We start from the raw sequence: 19,626 nt of genomic DNA on the forward strand, positions 1-19,626 counted from the left end.
CAGACAGACAAACATTGCTTCACTGCACAAGAATGTTCCAATGACACACGCATTAAGGTATTCTTTTATTTGCAACTTAAGATAACAGATAATGGATTCTTTTACTTGTAGCGTAAAGAAAATACCACCATAAAACAATTTATAATCTTCGTTCGCCACTACATGTACGGAATACTTGGTAAGGCGTAGTTAAGTAACAGAATATAACAAAGAAGCAATGTTCTGTACCGTGTAGGTTTATAAATTCCACATGCACTGCCCTTGGCGCGAACCCGGGCCTCCGGGTTGATAAGCAACTACCTGCATGTGGCGCTGTCAAATTGCACTCTTTCTTCATTTTAAGTCTAAATATTTTCCTAAGCACTTTGCTTTTAAAAGCTTTAGCCTTGTTCTTCCCGCAAAATACGTCTTGTTCTCTTACAGTTTTATAAAACAGACTTAATGATAAGGGGTATTTAACCGAAAAACAGCAAGCATTTCCTTTAATTTATTCTGCTTTCATTAGGAACCTTTTTCTGTTTGTTATTGTTGTTGCTTCTAGATACTTAAATACTTAGAAACATTTACCTCAAGATGTTTTCTTAATTTCCCATTCATTTAGCGTACGTGAATTGTTACCATAGAGGATCATTTCCTTCATATGCAGCCCTTTCATCTCTAGCTTCATAATGATTACAGTTTGTAAGGTTTAATTATTTAAACCCATAAAAGTAATTGCATCAAATAGATGCCTCTTTCGTGTTTTGTGAAATTACCACTTCCTCTGTGTTTGTAACCAACACAAACACTCAATGTTTGTCTTTCATTTGAGGGGATGGCGAGATGTTAATGGTTAATTTCTAGTACAGTTTGTTTCATAAGTTTTTGACATTCAGTTTCAGATACCTACTTGATTTTCTGTTGCTTGGCTTTGTATAATTAGCCAACTGACTTCTTGCTGTATGTATGTGCGTTTGAATGAAGTAACTCGTTTCTTTTTAACATATTTTTACACGACGTATATAAATATAGGGGCCAAATGGAAATTGAGCGAGCTAAATCATTTGTGATTTTACCCGATTCCAGTTTACATTGATACCAAATATTTTCGTCAGATTTTTGTAGTTTTACAGAGACTCTACAGGCGAGTACCAGGATGATACCATAATAAAGACCATCACATTTTCCGTCTAAATGATGACACCGTAATTGGCCGTATTCTGCTATGTTTTAGATAAATTTGCATGTATTTATCTCTCTTCGGTCTAACACTTAGGTCTCACTGAACCACAGCTTCCGACTTCTCATCCGCATGTAACACCGTTAAGTACCGTTGAATGGTAGGTGTAATATCAGAACGTCGAATCGGGAGGTATTTGTAAGTAAGCTGTCATATCCCGTTTTAAATAATATGCCCAGAATTTTTCGTGGATGGTCAACGAAAATGCAAGAATTCTGTCATTACATCCGATTTCCCTGCCCGGTTCTCTGTCTTGGGGGAGAGGGTAGGCTCACACATGTACTAAACTACTTTGGTGCGGTAATATTAAGATATATCCGAGAAAATGTGGTTGTGAACATTTATAGATTCGTTATAGTCGGTTCAGTGACTAGTTTTCATAAAAGCAGTAGCTAACCCTTTCAGGTTTAATAAAATCAGGAACTTCCTTGACCAAGTGAATAACATAATCTCTTAAAGGAGGATCTTCTGTGGACTTTGTAAATATTTTGCGTGTGTGCGTATTAGTTTATGACAGACGTTTTTAGCTTCTAATTTTTCTTTCTCTTTATCAGTTGTGTCTTGAAGTCGTCGACCTCTGTACACTTGAACTTGACAGATGTTGTATTGATCGTATAACTTAATCAGGGTTAATCGTTCGTTAATGGCTTTCTGCATTCCATTGGTCTTCGTTGTTTTTTTTATCTCCATTGAAATAATTGTAGCTATCAAGGTTTTATATGGGCTACAGCAAGTTCTGATGCTGCTGGCTTCAGACCGTGTCTCTTTCCTGACCTATCCAGATGATATTTGGTTCGATCTGTTCCCTGCTGGGGGCGGTCAGTACGCGACTTATCGTGGAGTGATTAACGCCAACGTACAACCTATAAATAAGTTTTTACGTATCTGACGTAGAGATTGAGACAATTGTCACATCGTGGGATGAGTTTTTTTCCCGTCTCGTGCACCCTTAAGTCAATATCCAGTTTTTTAAACTTAGCACCGAAAACAGATGATTCACCTTTCAGATATAAAACTGATAATACACGAAAAAATTAGCGAAGAGGACAGGAGAGGTCGTGGAAAAGGTGATCTTGAAACACGATAAATTGTTTTAAATGTTTTAAACGAGGAATGGATGGACAGGACAAGGTGGCGACTAGAATAAGAGATGTGGTCACAAAGGCTGTTAAACACTCGCTATAATAAAACGAGGTGCGTCTTACATTTGAGAAAATATGGATTATGAATTTTACTATTGCTAAATGTGAATCGACGTTTCTGCAGGAATGCTTCTCACTGTGGTCGTACATAACGGAAAATGAACATTTCCGTACCGACATCATCATTAAGGTGGCGACTGACTTGTAACATTTACTCGTAATGTAACATTCGCGGCAAGCATGTTACATTACACCACAACTGGTGAGGCGCATCGAATGCTCGTTTTGAACGCTCGGCTCGACTGTGCTCGTGTGTGCTCCATTCATTTCATTCAATATGTCAGACATGGAGGTTGTGTTATCTTTGTTTCATTTAATACGCTACTGTTATCTAAAGAACTCGTGAATGCTCGTTACGACGCCGCTCGACTGACTGACTGACTTGTAATGTAACACTCAAAGGGATTCGCGAAAAAACCGACAACACGTTGGAGCGCCCGCGAGCGTGAGCGGCTCGCATCGAGCGGCTCCTTTCGCTGTCTTCACTTGCGTAATGCTCGATTTGTAACACGTTACATTACAGGCAAATGTTACAAGTCAGTCGCCACCTTTGGACATGGAAACGGAAATAAGCCCATATGATTTGAACGCAGTCATGAAGGGTTTAAGTTTGTTTAGTCTTGGACGTGCTGGCCCTATGGGGGCAGTTGCAACGAGGAAACGCCTTTGGGAAAGTTAATAGTTTGAAGCCGAATGAGTGACACAAAAGAGGAATTGGAAGGGGGTTATAAATTTGCGGCTGTGAGGGTTCGCAGGCATTACCAGCTTGTCCTGGTAAAGTAGGATGGTGAGAAGATCAGGTGGAGACAGTAGAAGGATGAAAAAGTGTAGTCAGAAGAAAAACGATGTACAGTTAGGCAAGACTAGTTAGTTGTCCTGTTTAAGAAATTAACTATTTTCTCTGCGAATCGTATGAAACCCATAAAATAATTCTGTTGACAAAATGCATAGATGTTCATTATAAAACCATGTGTTACCGCTGGGTTTTAAAGGCTTAATCAGTGAGGAAGCACTTCGTGGGCGGATCCCACCTTACTCCTGATGACAGTACTGTAATACAGTTACGCCTGAAACAGCTGGAGCCCCGGAAGCAAGCATGCCAACCGTATCCACAGCGAGCATTATCATTACATTGTCTGAGTAGTGTTTGACACGGAGAGAATTGCATTAGTACCGCCAAGGTAAAAACACCTCACGTACCAGTGATGTTGTGGTGATTGAAAGGAAGTGGGGTGGAGCAACGGTTGGTAAAATTATGACTTCGAATTTGAGAGAAATAAACCACTTGGTTGCTCTAGGCATAGATGGAAAGATGTAATGGTCATAACGTCTCTGTTGTGCCATGGGGAAGTGGAGTTATAGCTCCACGCTCTCTTAACCTTGGCACTAGACAGAAGAAAGTGGTTAGCTTTTAGTCTGTCCTCTTCACCCCGAGGAAATAATGCTATCTGCTTGAAATATCAGGTTCTCACGGCAGTGAGTATGGAGATGACTGTCTTCCGGAACGTTGCCCTGTAAGTCTTAGAAATTGCCCTGATGGTGGATGCAGTAGGTCCGAAAGTCCGAGTTCTCTATCCAGGGGACTGTCGGGTTTCTGCGGTCCAAAACTCAAGCATTGCTGTTTATTACATACTTTCGTAACAACAGATTTGTTCTGAAATAAATGAAAATTAGGTCAGTCAGGTGCCCATATGCAGAATCTCAAAGCGTTGATAAAAATGCGGTAAAATTTTCCACTCCTGTTGCATTAACCCGTTGAACAACGTATGGCATAGACCAGTGGTATTCAACCTTTTTCATTCGCGTACCCCCAATTATAATTTCTCTTCAACTTTGTACCCCCAAAGTTGTTGGTGTATAATTCAAGTTACACATAGTATATAAACTACATCTAAAATAAATTAAATGAATTACATAATTGATTATTCAGTGTTTATCATAAAATAATATATTTTTTTTTTTAAATTTCACGTACCCCAGGTTAAATACCACTGGCATAGACGATGCGATCTCGGTGTTCCAGTTCCCATTATGAATCCACCCTTTTATATCTCCTCACAGGATTGCGTGATTTTTAAAAATGTCATATCCAGGTATTTTTCCTCTTTTCCCGACGTTCTGTACTGCACAGCGTGACCCAGTTCGTTAATGGCGTACAAATAAGAATGGCGTAGCGCCTGACAGCCACTGGGTAACGATAGGACAACACGGGAGGTAAGAATAGACGCGAGGGTCATAAAGAGCAGTCTTCTACACCCGGCACGAATCGGCGAGGGCTGGAAAGTTCTTGGGTGTGGTGGAAAAATCACTCAGGCTTCCTGGTGCACTCGAAGTACAAACGAACAAATGAAACAAGAGGCTGAATTAATGATCGGTAGCTGATGTCATTCATTACAGGGAGGTTCTGAATTTGCTACCAGGTGTTTAAACATTCATTTCCTCTTGGCGTTTGTTCAGCACAGTTTCCTGAAACGATACCAGACGATAGTGTAATGGGAACGATTTAGTGTTGTATTCAGGAGGTACTTGGTTCGTCTCTCTAGTGGGATAACATTCTTGGTGAGGAGGTCTGTGGTTATACGCAGTCCAGTGACGTGATTGTTTCTGAGACACGGCGGTGACTATGTAGATTATGGTATTCTGGAATGTGATGCTGTGTAAGTTTGGGTCGGTGGTTACCAGCGTGTCGGAGGAACATACTGCCTAAATCTTCAGGGAGAGTAACAACCTCAGAATACACAGTCTATATGAGACTGTCCTTGAATAGGCCTAATTTATTGTAATTTTTGAAGTTTATTCCTTAGAGCGCCTGATTTGTATCCTTATGTAACCACGTTGTGACATTGGTGGCAGTGTATGGTAATGTATGGACCAGCGGGTTTCAACCCGTGTGTTAATGTAGGCAGTATCTGGATTAGTGTCCCTGCCAGAAAGTGTTCAGCTAAATGAGGGACTTCAAATCAAGAGCTAAACACTTCGTAAGGATGCATGCGAATCGGAAATATCTTAATCAAATTCGATATTGGAAGATTAATTAAGCAAACGCTATATCAGATATCTTCCTAATAACTGGTTTCGTTACAGGAAAAACTGAATAATATGCATATATTTAGTAGCATTTTGAATAATTACTATGAATTTTAGTAAATTATCCTTTTACAACCTTAAAGCCCACGAGTCGATAAGCAAGGGAGAATGTGGACCAAGGCGTACAAAACGTTGAGAACCCCTAGATTAACTTTTCCCCCTTGCTGTACTTTTCCAATTAATTAACTCCTATGCCGATAATAGGCCGAGTGTTATCCTATTGTGTGCGGCTAAAAGGATCACCAGTTTCAACACGGAACCCAAGGATAACAATTTCAGACTGCAGAACGGAAGCTTTTCTATTCTGTCTCGTCCAAGAAAGATCCCGATGTAAACAAAGAGGAGTGACAGTGACCTTCTGGTCACCGCACGAATGGAGGAAGATCGCTGCGCGTGTGTCAACCTCGTGCACATAAGCAAGAAATAGTACCGTTATCTAATAATAATTTCTTTATTGAAATATTTTCCACGGGAATGTACAGAAAATTTCATTACGTTTGGTACATTTTTATGAATTTAGTAGTCCCTCTCGCGAATTAATTTTAAGCAGTCTGGGCCAAACACAAGGTATCAGTTGAAACCTTGCGTTTCTCTCTACCAATAACGTGGTGTGGTATGAGGCGATTTCTTCATCTCTCTGTTTATTTCAGGATTGTTTCTGCAAGGGACAAAGTTGTGCAAGTTTTCCACTGACAAGGGTGTTTCCTTATACGACCTGAATTAATTATAAGTAGTCTGGTGTAATTACAAGGGGCGTGACTGCGTCGGAACGATTTAATTTGACGAACTTATTTATTCCAATGACCAACATAGGAACTCTGAACTGTTCTGATGTGACGGATAAGGTGCATGCCAGAAGTTTTTATTGAAATTCACGTAGCTTCAAGCTGCGTTCTACAGCTCGATGGGATTTAATGTTATCACAGCTTTAAAAACTCGGATTGAGAACTCACCGGTTATGACGCGATACGTTCCATGGCAATGTGTGGCAACTGGCAATGTTGGCAACAACCCGAAGACCGCAATATGTACCTATGATATAACATTTACTAACTCTGCATTCTGCTCACGGAGTGTCAGTATACTTTTCAGGATAACGGCTGTTATATCCGTAAGCAAAATTAACTCATTGATCTTTGCACTGAGAACGTACTGTACTTGTGTGGCTGTCATACCATATAAATGGTGCTTTAGCTTTTAATAACCTCGATTTTCTTCGACGGTAGTTTTGATATTAACTTTAATACTTTCCGAAGCATTGTAGTGCATACATTATATAATCTTGTAAATTAAAACTATTATCATATCCTCCTAGCAGAAATTCGGATTTTGGTCCATACTTGCTGCACTGTAGGAACACAAGTCAGCAGCCAAACATCACAGAGTAGTGGTTAAAATACCTGCTGGGTTTTTTTTATATATCTGATTTGATACTTGGCCAGAGAACTGTCCCGCCTAAGGTTTCCTTGGTTTTACACAGCCCTTCAAGTGTTGGAATAATATCTTTTGTACCTTGAAATATGGCATGACTGACGTCTCATAACCTCTACAGGTGACAGGTCATTGTTAGAAAGCCATGAGCCCTAACAGTGTTCTATGGCTTGTTACAGGTCTCTGCAGACCAGACAGTAAAGAAGATGCAGATTACTATTATTCCAACGATGATGACGGGGATTATGATGAAGATGAGAAGGATGACTCTTACACTGGATCGCCGCCTGTAATGAAGAGCAAGCCTCTTACCTTTGAGGTGCATCCAGGCGGAACTGTGGCTCTGCCCTGTGCGACCGTGAATCTGAGTATGACCGTATGCTAAAAATTAAATGTTTCAGAATGTTGATGTCATGCTATTAGAGTTATCAGAACTTTGACTGATGTTGACTGTCAGTGTGAGTTTTGATGGGATGTGTGTTTATCTGACAATAACTTTTGTAGCTGTCTTAGTTTTAAATTGTTGCTAATAGTTATATAGCTGCCAAGGTTTTGATTTGATGCCAAGTGTTAGGGCTGTCAGAATTTTGTTCAGATAGATGGTCCCCCATGGGAGAGTTGAGATATACAAAGTGTAGGTGGGAGAATACTGTATGGATTTTAGATAAATAAATACATTGTGTACTAGGGGTTGTCTTACCGATAAGGAATGCATGAAAATTAAAACAACAAAAATTAAACCCAATATTGAGACATTAATGGAACAAACGTACTGTCTATTGGCTGAGTTTGTTGAAGAAAATTAATGAGCAGTAGGCTAGAAACTGAATCTATTGCAATAGCAGCAAACTGTCCTCTTACATTAATCTTGCAGCATGCAAGTTGGTAACATGATAAAAGGGAAAGTTTGAAAACCCCTGATAAAGAATATAATCATGCCTCGTTTCCCTAGTTAGTTACCCTCCTACCTGCACTCAGGCCTTTTAAGTAACCATAACCCAATAACTATTCTTCTTAAAATTTTATATGTATTTCTGAGTTTCCACCCACATGTGTCGTGTGTTGCCCAACTCATCTGTTGTGGTTTAATTATCATGACAATGTTTGGTGAAAAATACAAATTATGAAACTCATCAGTGTGTAATAGTTTTATACCTTACAAACATATTTATTGTGTTCTAGAATTTAAGTTGTAAGGTCTTGTTCATGCATTATGTTGTTACAGCTGATGATCTGAATGTGTTTACGGTCATGTGGAGGAAAGAGAGTACACTTCTATATGTAGACAAAATCCATCAGGGGGCCAAGGACCCTCGGATTACATATCACAGACACAACAATTCTCTTATTGTCACGAATGTCAATACCAGTGACTCTGGACAGTATTATTGCACTTTCAGCACTACTCCAAAAGTGGAAGTGATGCATACAGTGAATGTTTTTGGTAAGAAAATGAAGGCTTTGTATCTGTAGCAGTATAAAATTTACTTTAATCCTCTCCATTATTCCTTTCATACCTTTGTCTCCATCCATTTTCTATTTCTTTCAACTTTGAACAACAGTGAAAAATACCAGGCGTCAATTTATTCCATTTTCATTACTATTTACCTTATGGTACTATCACTCGTAAAATATAGTAGTTGGCATGTAGAGTCATTACTGAGAAGATTTTATATTATCCACACTACATCAAGGTTTTCCCCATGTTTTACTCCCATCGGGATATTTCCTATGACTACAAGCGAAAACAAAAACATACTAGCTTTTAAGTGAGCATATAATACAATTGGAATGTGTCTTTTGTATAAATTACTATTGTTGTATTGGTGGTTTAGTCTTGCTCACAGCCACAGGTAAATGATTTTGTACCTGATTTAATAAATTGAAAATTACATGCTGTTACATTGAGCACGTTCATGCAAATTCTGCAATGGTGCACGCCAGTTTCGAATGAATGTTTTCCAAATGAGTTTTTTTAAAATTTTGCTTTAATCATTGATTTTTGTTTACTTACTCTGGATCTAACCTCTACAGAAGTGTGCTACAAAGTTAATATACACTACAGATGCATGGTTATACATTATGTTCCTTGTATTTTATTAAGTATACACCATAATAAAAAAATGTTCATGTAAAAGTTATAGATTATAAGATGATCTATATTTTAACTTTGTATGAGTACGTAACAATTTTTTGCACAATGAGAAACCTGGTGGTTTGATTTGAGCTTCACACAATACAATTAATATGAACTACATTATTCTATAATTGTTTGTTTTAAATATTTTTCAGTATGGTGCAAATTTAACAAAATATAATGCAAAATAATTTATAAATGTATGAAATAATGTATACACTGTTACTTAGGTCTGCAACCTCTGCAGTTGTAGCTGCATGTAATTTAGTATGTTATAGTGTAGTGTGGTGTAGTATAGTGTATATTATAGTGTAGTATATTTACCCTCAATAAGCTGTCACTACAGTGATTATATATGTGCAATAAATGAACATCAAAGCCATTCAGGGCAAATTTATTGAAATATATAACATTACAGTTTTGTGAGGTCTGATTCTGTTTTGGTCTTTATTCTGTAAATGTTCCGACACCTGAATGAAAATGTTCAGTTAGTGTATTAAATGTATTAAAATACTTACTTGTCTTAGTGCAGACTAATTATGCTGTTTACAGCTCCAGCAGCAATAAACAACATTCAACCAAGCAGAACACTTACGATAGATAAGGGTTCTGCAGTCACACTGAAGTGCAGTGTTACTGGATATCCCCGCCCAGAAATTAAATGGAAGAAGTTGGTTAGTAAACCTTATATCATAATGAAACCTTGTTTGTTGTAAAATGTTTTATACTAGAGTGACAGTCTGTTTTTTTTAAACACCAGACACTGACTTCTTTGCCGTAGACCTCCAGTTTCATTGAGACTTTGCTTGATGTAAAGCAGATTTTCTTCCTTTTCCTTCTTACAAAATCAAATTTTTGTGACTGTGAGAAATGCCTCTTTTGCTCTGGTTCAGAATCTCCTTAAACGTGTTTTCTGTCAGTCACATTACAGAATGTGTTAAATTTCTCTGTATATTTGCTCATTTAACTGTCATTTTGTCTGGTAGATGGCTGTAGAATGTTTTGAATTCCATAATTTATAAAAGAGTTTCTAGGATGTCTTTGTTTCTGTCAACTTTAATCTAAAAGCAGTCGGAACTTCTTTTTTACTCCTAACGAAAGCATATACACCAATTATGTTCTGAATTATGAAGTGGCAACTTAGTGAATGACTCTAATGCTTTTCCTTAAAAGAAAGGTTTTTTCAGAATATATGTTAAATAAACTGCCTCTTAATGGCTTGCCTCTACTATTTATGAACAAACTCTGTAAAGTGGATGAATGAGGTCATAAATGTCTGTCCCTGTGTTTCATCTTTGAAAAAAATAAATTGGATTTCAATTGTATTTTGTGGTGAGGTTTTACACACAAAGTAAACTTAGCCCTTTCAATTCTGCTTTTGTACTGTCTTTTCCAGATCAGATTTCTTTAAATATTGAAATTAGCTAAACCCCTTTCAATTGACATTCTCTTTATTTCTTTCTAGAAAAAAAACTATTAATGTGTTATTTCAGAAAATATACATCAAAACTGATAATATCATGATCTGTTTGCAGACGAAGTATAATAAACCTGACGCAACTGTCATTGCAACTAGTGAAAATATCACTTTCAGTTCTGTAGAGAGGTTTGACTCTGGCACTTATGAATGCATTGCCAAAAATAATCAAGGACCAGAAGTTTTGGCTGAAGTTTATATTAATGTTACATGTAAGTATGGAATTAGTCTATGGCTAATGTAGAGAGTTTTGTTGAGTTAGATGCACCACATCATAGCATTATCCTCCATACTTTTGAATTCACCCTTCAGAGTTGAGCTTCTAACAATATGGTGTAATGAATTTACACTGAAATATTGTGGTTACTCTGCATTTCCTTTTGATGACAGAATAATATATGTTGAACAGTATTTTTGCCCCGTTTGTTCCCTTTGGGTGTTCATTGGTGTGACTGAAGAAGAAGAAGAAGAAGAAGAAGAAGATAATGAGTTTGGTTTCAGTTGCTGTGCCCCTGGAAGTGGAAAGGCAAATCCAAGTTATAGACTTCAGTTTATTGGAAGATGGATATTTTTGAAAACTAATTTAATATGCTTTCATGCATAAATTTTATTTAAATTTTATTGAGCATTTATAATTCATGTAAAATAACTTTGAGAGTTTTGCTACACAATAAAACAATATTGGTATTCCTACCTCAATTGTACTACGTGTAGTGATTTTTTAAGACCCCGACAATCTTTTTGAATAGCTCTGTATAGGTATTATGACTCATTAAATTTAATGTGACATAGATATGTTCATTTGTAAATTTTAAATAAAGTGTATATATATATGGTAGTAATAATTACATTTGTAGACTGTTATATCCTGTTCAGTTTTAGACAGATAGAGGATTGTTACTTGGAAAGTCCACTGCTGTTTTACTAATGTTTGGGTCAAAGAAAATTTTGAGGGCTTCTGATATACATTTCCTTGTTGTCAAAGATCTTACTGTGCAAGGAAGTGTAATATATTTTTTGTTGTGGTTCTCATTTCAGATGCTCCTGAAATTGATATTGGTGAAGAACTGGTGGCATCAGGAAAAGATTATGATGCGGAATTGAAATGTGTTGTACATGCAGAGCCCAAAGCAAATGTTTATTGGTTGAAAGATAATGGGTCTGTAACTGAGTTAGACCGTGTGAAGATAGATGGCAACAAATATCTTTATGTTATTCATAAAACCCAGGTTTCTGACTTTGGCAAGTACAAATGCGTTGCGACCAATATCAAGGGAACAACCAGCTCTAAGGAAATTGAACTCACTGGTATGTTTTTGAAGTTTTCATAAAACTGACAAACTTCAGAAGTTTATCCATATTTTATATTTTGTTTTGCTTTCAATTTAGGAACATACTTTTCACTTTGTTTCATTTCCATGATACTGGTGTGTGTTAAAAGGCACCAATATGCCCTACTGATACGTAGCCCTAAAGAAATAGCTGTCATATTTTATTACTTTTGGCTGCACAGGAAACTTGGTTGAATCTGCTCTCAGGGGTAGTGTTGCTTGGTCTGCTATTACTGTTAGTGAGACAGGTCATTTGTCAAGAGTTTTGATTATGAGACGATTGAGCATAAACACACTAGTTGTCATATGTCACCTATACTAAGTAAAATACAAGATTATGCACAGCTAAATAACAGTAAACAATTCTATAGTGTCATTAGTATATCAGTGAATCTCGTGGTAGTTTTTGATTAATTTTCCCAAACAGGCCTGCAGCAGTGATATCATTGGTTGGGTCAGGAATTTTTATCTTTATCACAAAATTTGGAATATCTGTGGACCCAACCCAGTCTTTTATCAAATGTGTTTCTATATTTGGGGGGGGGGGGGGGGGGGGGACTTTCCGTCTGGGTCAATGGTGTTGGTATATGGAGGTGGCCACTCCCAGTTAGTGCTAGGGTTATAAAATATGTTGAGCTTCACTTTCATACTATTTTAAATTTCCATAATGTGCTTAAATGCAGAACTATATATCTTGCGGAATGTGCGACGTTTCAATCATTTTGAATATTCAGCTCTCTTATGTTACACCTACACATTTCAGCAGCCACCGAAATTGTTTCTACAACAATGAAGAGATTCATTCCAATGATTCTTATTTGTCACACATCTAGAATGTGGCAAACAGGGGACATATTTTGATCAAGGATTAACACATCATTGTCACTGTTTCTGTAATCATATATTTGTCCATGATTGAGCTGGTGTTTGGTAATGAAGAAGAGCCATGATAAGGGTCCATTTGTGTGTATATACTGTACACTACTATTCTGAAGTTTCCCTTAATTTTCAGGGAAACCTATGACACCAGAATTGGTCAGTGCCAGTGTAGGTGTTGATGGCAGGAGCCTTGATGTAGAGTGGCACATTATCAGCTACTCTCCAATTCTTGAGTACAAAGTACAGTACAAGAACACAAAGGTAAGTACCAGCTGTTTGAGCCAACAAGAGAATCATATTACTAGCAAAGCAAGTTACTTATTTTTTCTTCACTTCCTTATAAGAGTTGTGGTAGCTCAATCAGTATGTTGTTTTGACTGTAGACTGGATGATGTGTATGATCGCAAAGGATTTTTCTTCTAGCCTCTTGTGTCCAGACTGGCTCTGGACCACGCTCGGCTTCCTATTCAGTGAATACCGGGGACCCTTTCCCTGGCGGTAAAGCATGCCTGGGGTGTGATCTTGACCACTGACCCCTTTACCTCATCTTCCTCCTCAGTTTCCTCTTTGAACTCTCTCTCTCCTCATAGTTCTTGTTATTCTCCTCCCATATTCTCCAACCCCATCACAGCATTTTCCAATTTTGAGATCTCAGTGGGAAATATATTTTAGAGCTCTGTCTGGAAATTTAAACTTTAGACTACTTGTGATAACTTGGGAGAATTGCAGCAAACCAACAAACAATGCGTGTAGGAAAACTTACAGAAACTTAAAATTGGAACCTTTTGGATGAGAATTCCTCTAAAAACTCTGGTTCTCCATATTGTGTTGGTTTTGCTGTAGTAAGCTTCCTGTAGTTCTTGAAACAGTGGAAACTGCTCATGTCTCTTATTTCTGTTATAGTTACATTCAGATATAGAAATATAACAGGAGATTGGAATGATGCACAAAATGTAAGATGCAGGGAGAGGAGTCAAGGTAGTGGTTATGAGGGTGGGAGGGCGAGCAAGCTAGTGTGATTACTAAGCATGACATATGAAATTCTCTTCTAAATCACATCTGAAAGATGGAATGCAGACATATTTTTATAACATTGTTTTGTAAAATAACTTTAAATTTTATTAAAGCAGATGAATTTGTCCTGTGTCATAATTTTTCTGTTAATATTCCGTTAACACCTATTTTTAAAGAACCTTTCTTTCCTACCCACATTTTGAATTTACTAGAATTGCTGTATTAAGGGACTTGCTATTGGGTTAATGACTGGGGTTCAATTCCTAGCAGGGGCAGAGATATTGCTCTTTACCACCATATCCAAAACAGCTATGTCCTTATTCATTGTATGGGTATCAAGTGGTCTTAACCCAATCTGCCACAGTCATGAAGTTTAGATGCATTCAGAAGTGTAAAAATTATTATAGTCTATTGTCTCATTCGCTGTGACATTCTTTATATAGTTCTGTGACATTATAAAGGCAGAATGACAACTTGAGGTTATATAAAATAAATTGTGTTTCTATGTAAAAGAATTCCAATCTTATGATATTTGACATTTATTTGCAGGAAAGTGGGAAGTGGCAGGTTATTGCAACACCTGTGCTGGATGCAGAAGGCAATATTTATAAACTAAAGTATCAGTTAAAGGATCTTCCAGCAGGAGACTTCTTGGTGACTCTTCGAGCAAGGAACTTTTATGGCTGGACAAATCAGGCAAAGGCACATTCATTTACCATAAGTAAGTATTAACCAATGTACTCTGTTTTCTAGACTGAGCAGATATGGTACCTCTTTTTAAAATGCTAATTTTTGCTGATTCATATGAGCTTTATAAACGTTTTGTAATAAAGCCTTACCACATTATGTCTATAATCACATGTTATTTTTCTTCATATTGCAGTAAATTGTAAATCAAGATTTTTGCCACATGATGACATATTCAAAAGCAATCTGTCCCTTGGTCTAATCTGGCCCTGTATAAGAAGTGTACTTTATAGAAAATCTTTTATTTCTGGTACAAAAACCAAAATTTGAGACAAATTAAATTAAAACCAATCCACAAGTTTTGGAAGAAGTAAAATTCTTTTCGTCTTCTTCCTCCTAAGATTTGAAGTTAATGGCTGAATCATATCAGTTTCTGGGGAAAGGCTGTAAAGAAAATCATTGTTGATTGCATGTTGTCTATGCCAATGATGATGACAATGACAATGATGATAATGATAATAATATGTCACAGTCATCTGTCATTGTGTAGAACACATCTCCAAGTTGAAAAGTTATTACTCTCCAGTTTTGTTCGTGTGTATCCACAGCAAGCATGAAACAGATAAAAAGTTGCCATTTCTGACAAATTATGTTGAAGGCAAAGAGATAAATTGTATTACTTCTTAAATGTTTTCAGTCTTAGGAACTAAAACAATGTTTTCTTTTATTATAAACTAATGGAAATTAGTCATTAGTGGTACCTAGAATATGGGGAGGTTTTCCCCAGAATCAGTGATTGATTGTTTTTAATCTTACCAGTTTTATATTTGGGGGGGGGGGGGGGCAGTAAGAAGTGTATTTTATTGGCAGCATGAGTATGTTTGTGGCGTATTTGATTTATGTTGTACATTTTCATTTGCGGTGCTGTCATAAACTTTAATTTGGAATTGTATACAGTTTGATTGACTGAAAACAAAATCTGTTGAACAGACTGGGGAAGTATATTCTATTCATGCACTGTTACTGTGATATATTGCTGCACCATTGTACTGCCATTTTATGTGTTGATTGTCATTGTTAAAAGTGGCTTGTAGTTGTGTGTGTTTATAGATGTTTGAGAGTAATTCAGAAATTTACAAATTAATTGTAATAGGTTCTGATGACGGTGTATTATAATTAAATATAGTTTTTACTGGACTAAATATGTTGTTTTGTGTATTAAAATGAAGTCACAATATTTCAAGGGCTGGCTCTGGCCCCATCTTCAGGTGATGAAAGAACTACTTTGTTGGGTCCTCTAGACAGCCCCTGAAATGTAATGGCTTTATTTTAATATACAGGATGATAGATGTAGTTTAGAAGAAAAACAATGTTGAATACAGAGAGTTCTTTGCTGCAAAATAACTGCATTACTTTATGATTCAAGTAAGTCATATTATTTCTGCCGCCTTTTTCAGTACATATCTTCCCATGATGGCATTGTCAGAAAATATGTTTTTTTTGTTGCACCACTGATTTTGTAACTATATGTGTATCTTTGTTCATCTTCATACCAGCCATACCCATATGCATGAGTTGTAGAAGATAGACACAGGAAAAATTTGTATGCCAAAGTCGAGTTGTGTTTTTATTAGAATTATCCTTATATAAACACATTTATTTGTTTCCCAACTATTTTATTAAAGTATTGGTCCAACACCATATACATTTTCTTATAGTTTATATTCTGAATTGGACTGTAGCTGTTACTGGTAAGAAACATCTTATAATTGGAAAAAATATGTGTTTTTACACAGCACACTAAATATGCCTCATCTTTTTTTTATATAACAATAAATACTAAAGGCACTTGGCATTTGTTTGGTAAATTTTGAAACTTTAAAGGATTTTGTTTCTTTATGTTTTTGTGTCACACTTACTGCCAGTTTATGTGTTATAACAATGTTATCAGGATATATTTTTGTAAGTTAAGAATGATGTCAACTACTGTTGTCATTGCAAACAATTTTCAGGGTCACCATATTCATATTTGCATTTTCCTAAAAAATATCTTATTGAAAGACGCATTTCAAAGGTCTTGTTGGTTCAAAGACTGCGATGAATAGTTCTAGTTTTTCCATGCCACAGGGTACGTGGATTCCATGTTGGTATTATTCTTGAAAGGGAGATAAATGTGTAAAGATTAGGATGTTTATACAGAATTCATCAAAAATGGTAAATTTATGTCTGAAATTTTTCTTTCGCACTCTAATCAAAACAAGTGATTTTTATGATGTCAGATATATTGTGTGGTGCATTTCTGGTCCTTATTGTAATAAATTAGAGGCAATATTTGTTTCATTATCCTCCAGTACTTTTTAATATGTACTTACATTATTTTGTTTCTAGAATGCCATTATGCTTTGTTATTAATTTGCTTTGTTATTATTTGCTTTAGAGAATGAAAGCCATGAGGTGACTGCTGAAACTAGTAAATTGGAAGGTATGTTGTCCAGATTGCAGTTTGTATACAAAATAAGATGTTAAGACTTCACTGACTTTGTGTCATGGCTTACATGTGATCCAGCTGGCCATGCTTGCTGTACCATACTGCTAATTTTTAATCCTGTAGTAAGTTCAGCTGGCAGCCCATCAGTTGGGGGTTTAAATTTCCTTTACCTTATTGATGTAGAATGAAAATAATGTGCTACGTGGAAGATTGCCAGGTTGATGCATGTTCTTTGATTTGTTTCAGACTCTGTCACCTTAAACAGTATTTGCTTAAATTAATTTTATGTCTTCACTTGCACCTTCTAAATCTGAAATTCTGATATTAGTATTTAATTTTTGTATACAGGGAATAAATAATTGTGTCTGGTTTCAATACTCATTTCTTAATACTCATATCTGTGTAAAACTTTTCAACACTTTTAAAAATGCCCAACCACATTTTCAAACTTTCCCCTGGTTAGAGACAGATCATTACTTTATATTGTTTGCTCCAAAAGAGGAACTTGTATGCTTTCCGGTTGTACCACCACTTCCACCGCAACCCCTTGCTTTACTTCTTCTGTGTTTGAGCCAACTTTGAGCCAGTGCCTCCTCTCATGTAGAGGTTTGTTAAATCCTTAAGACATAATATGATGTAGAAATCTCTTATAATGGATGAGGCACTGGTCTGAACTGGGCTGTAGCACCAAGCAGAAAAATAAATACAGATAATACAGCTCGGACAATGAAGACAGCACTGTGCTAAGAAAGTTCCTTTTGATCGGACTTGTTATGTCACGTACGGAAATAAGATAAACAATTGTTTGAAGAAACGTTGTGCACAGAGATCATTTCTGATTTTCCGGGTTTTTGTATTGTACAGATAAAAAGTTATGTCGTTGGCTACTTTCAGTTTCAGCAAGTTATTGCAAAAGTGTAAGGAAAGTATTTCTGTTTTGTTTTCAGAGGGACAAATGAATAGTGACAGTACAAGGCCTAGGATAACAGCTGTACTAACAATCATCAGTCTCAGTGCTTTTTTCTTGTAGTGAGTTTCGAGGTAAGTTTAATGACTGCATTTCAGTTGTTGAAACACCTTTCAGTGATGAGTCTCACATTCATAAAAGTTACAGTAAATATTGCATACAGTTTATTTCATTATCCTGTTGGACCCAGGAGAGAATAAACAATGGGGAAACTTATAAAATAGACAAAGAGGAGCTTCACAGTTTGTACTTTTAAGTCAGTTTTGTTATAAAATGGGATAACTCGGTTAGTAAAGTGGCTGGCAGTGTGCTGGATGAGTGGGGTTCGATTCCAGGTCAATGCAAGACTTTTGCTGGTAAAGTGGACAAAGCATGAGATGAAGCTGCCCACTCATACCAACCTACTGCTGAAGTTAAGTACTCATGGAGAGTTACTGACATTTCAGGTTCTTAAGCAGGTGTTATGAAGGTGAGAGCCTTCTGGGATTTTGAGCCATGTTGTCTTACAGAAGTTGATTGGTCCTGGTAATGGAGGTAGTAAAATTCTCTAAAATGTCCTTTTGCGAGTCCACATTGTACAACATAACAAAAGTCAATCACCTTTATTCTTCAATGCCCTCTATGATTTCATGGAATGGTGCTTATGGAGGGGACAGATTTACTCTTGCATTTACCTTCATCTTGTTATGACGATTAAAACTAGAAGAGTGGGCTGGACAGGACATGCAACATTTGTGGGGGGAAACAAGAATTACATGCAAATTTTTGGTAAGAAAACCTCTAAGATAATGCAAAATTGGGGGACTTAGATGTAGATGGCAGGGTAATATTAAAATGCTTCTTGCAGAAACATGTTTTGAAGGTTTGATTTGGGCCAGGATAAGGTCCATTAGCTTGTAAACATTGTGATTTATTTTGTTTTCTGACTGGGGGAGATTTATAGACTGGCTGAATAAATATGATGTAGAGAAGGAAGATCATGTGCCATGATAATAGTTTCTTCTCTTTTCCTTCTCATTTCTATATTTATTTGTGATATATTTAACTTTCCTGTCAGTAGTTTATACTGCATAGCATTGAATGATAGTATGACTAATGAACAACTCAGAAAGTGTATTCTGTACCAGAATACATACAATGTCCTTACGCATTCTTTGCAGTGTACATTTGAAGGTATTAAATCTGCCTTGTTTGATAGTTCCTACTTTGGCCCCCAGATCGCAGCATCTCAGTGTTTACCTCATGACTTTTCTTATCCACCATTTTGTTACTACCACTTGTAGGTTATTCAAAAGAACAATTTTGAGGTCCTGCAGAATAGTAAAATCTCCACATCAGATGTCATTCAGATTAGTCCAGTGGATCCTAGGTTGAATAGACTGGACAGATGGACAGACAGACAACAAACATATAGACACATACAGTCATGATCAGAATTCTCGCTGTGCACTTCATACATAATAATGAAATGGAGGGGGGAAAAGATGATGTGTTCATAACCTAATTTAAGGTTCTACCCGAGAGTTCATTATGGACTTCTTGTAAGTGTGGTCTGGAATCAACATGAAATGATATCATATTCAACTCATAAATTTATCATAGATCCCCAGTGCCAAATTTAATTCGGATCTTCTCCATAATTTTGGGGGTAAAACATGAGAAAAAGAACAAACAAACAAATACACGCATGCAAACTCCCAGATTCTC

The 19,626-nt window shown here is 36.6% G+C and overlaps 1 protein-coding gene across 1 annotated transcript in view; it reads left to right on the forward strand.

Moving 5' to 3' along the window:
* LOC110832692 (opioid-binding protein/cell adhesion molecule) overlaps positions 1-19,626 on the forward strand; it is a 33,980-nt gene that overhangs the window by 4,273 nt on the left and 10,081 nt on the right. The window contains exons 3-11 of the mRNA XM_087354123.1: positions 7,119-7,307; positions 8,165-8,383; positions 9,629-9,750; positions 10,612-10,765; positions 11,592-11,861; positions 12,897-13,024; positions 14,327-14,498; positions 16,902-16,946; positions 17,900-17,993. Coding sequence (XP_087210249.1) covers positions 7,119-7,307; positions 8,165-8,383; positions 9,629-9,750; positions 10,612-10,765; positions 11,592-11,861; positions 12,897-13,024; positions 14,327-14,498; positions 16,902-16,946; positions 17,900-17,982 — 1,382 coding nt within the window. The 3' untranslated portion in view covers positions 17,983-17,993. The remainder of the gene's footprint in view (positions 1-7,118; positions 7,308-8,164; positions 8,384-9,628; positions 9,751-10,611; positions 10,766-11,591; positions 11,862-12,896; positions 13,025-14,326; positions 14,499-16,901; positions 16,947-17,899; positions 17,994-19,626) is intronic.

The sequence above is a fragment of the Zootermopsis nevadensis genome, unplaced genomic scaffold (genome assembly GCF_977971745.1).
Source record: "Zootermopsis nevadensis isolate Lab colony 2312 unplaced genomic scaffold, Znev_1.0 Znev_ptg000022l, whole genome shotgun sequence".
NCBI classification, from domain to species: Eukaryota; Metazoa; Arthropoda; class Insecta; order Blattodea; family Termopsidae; genus Zootermopsis; species Zootermopsis nevadensis.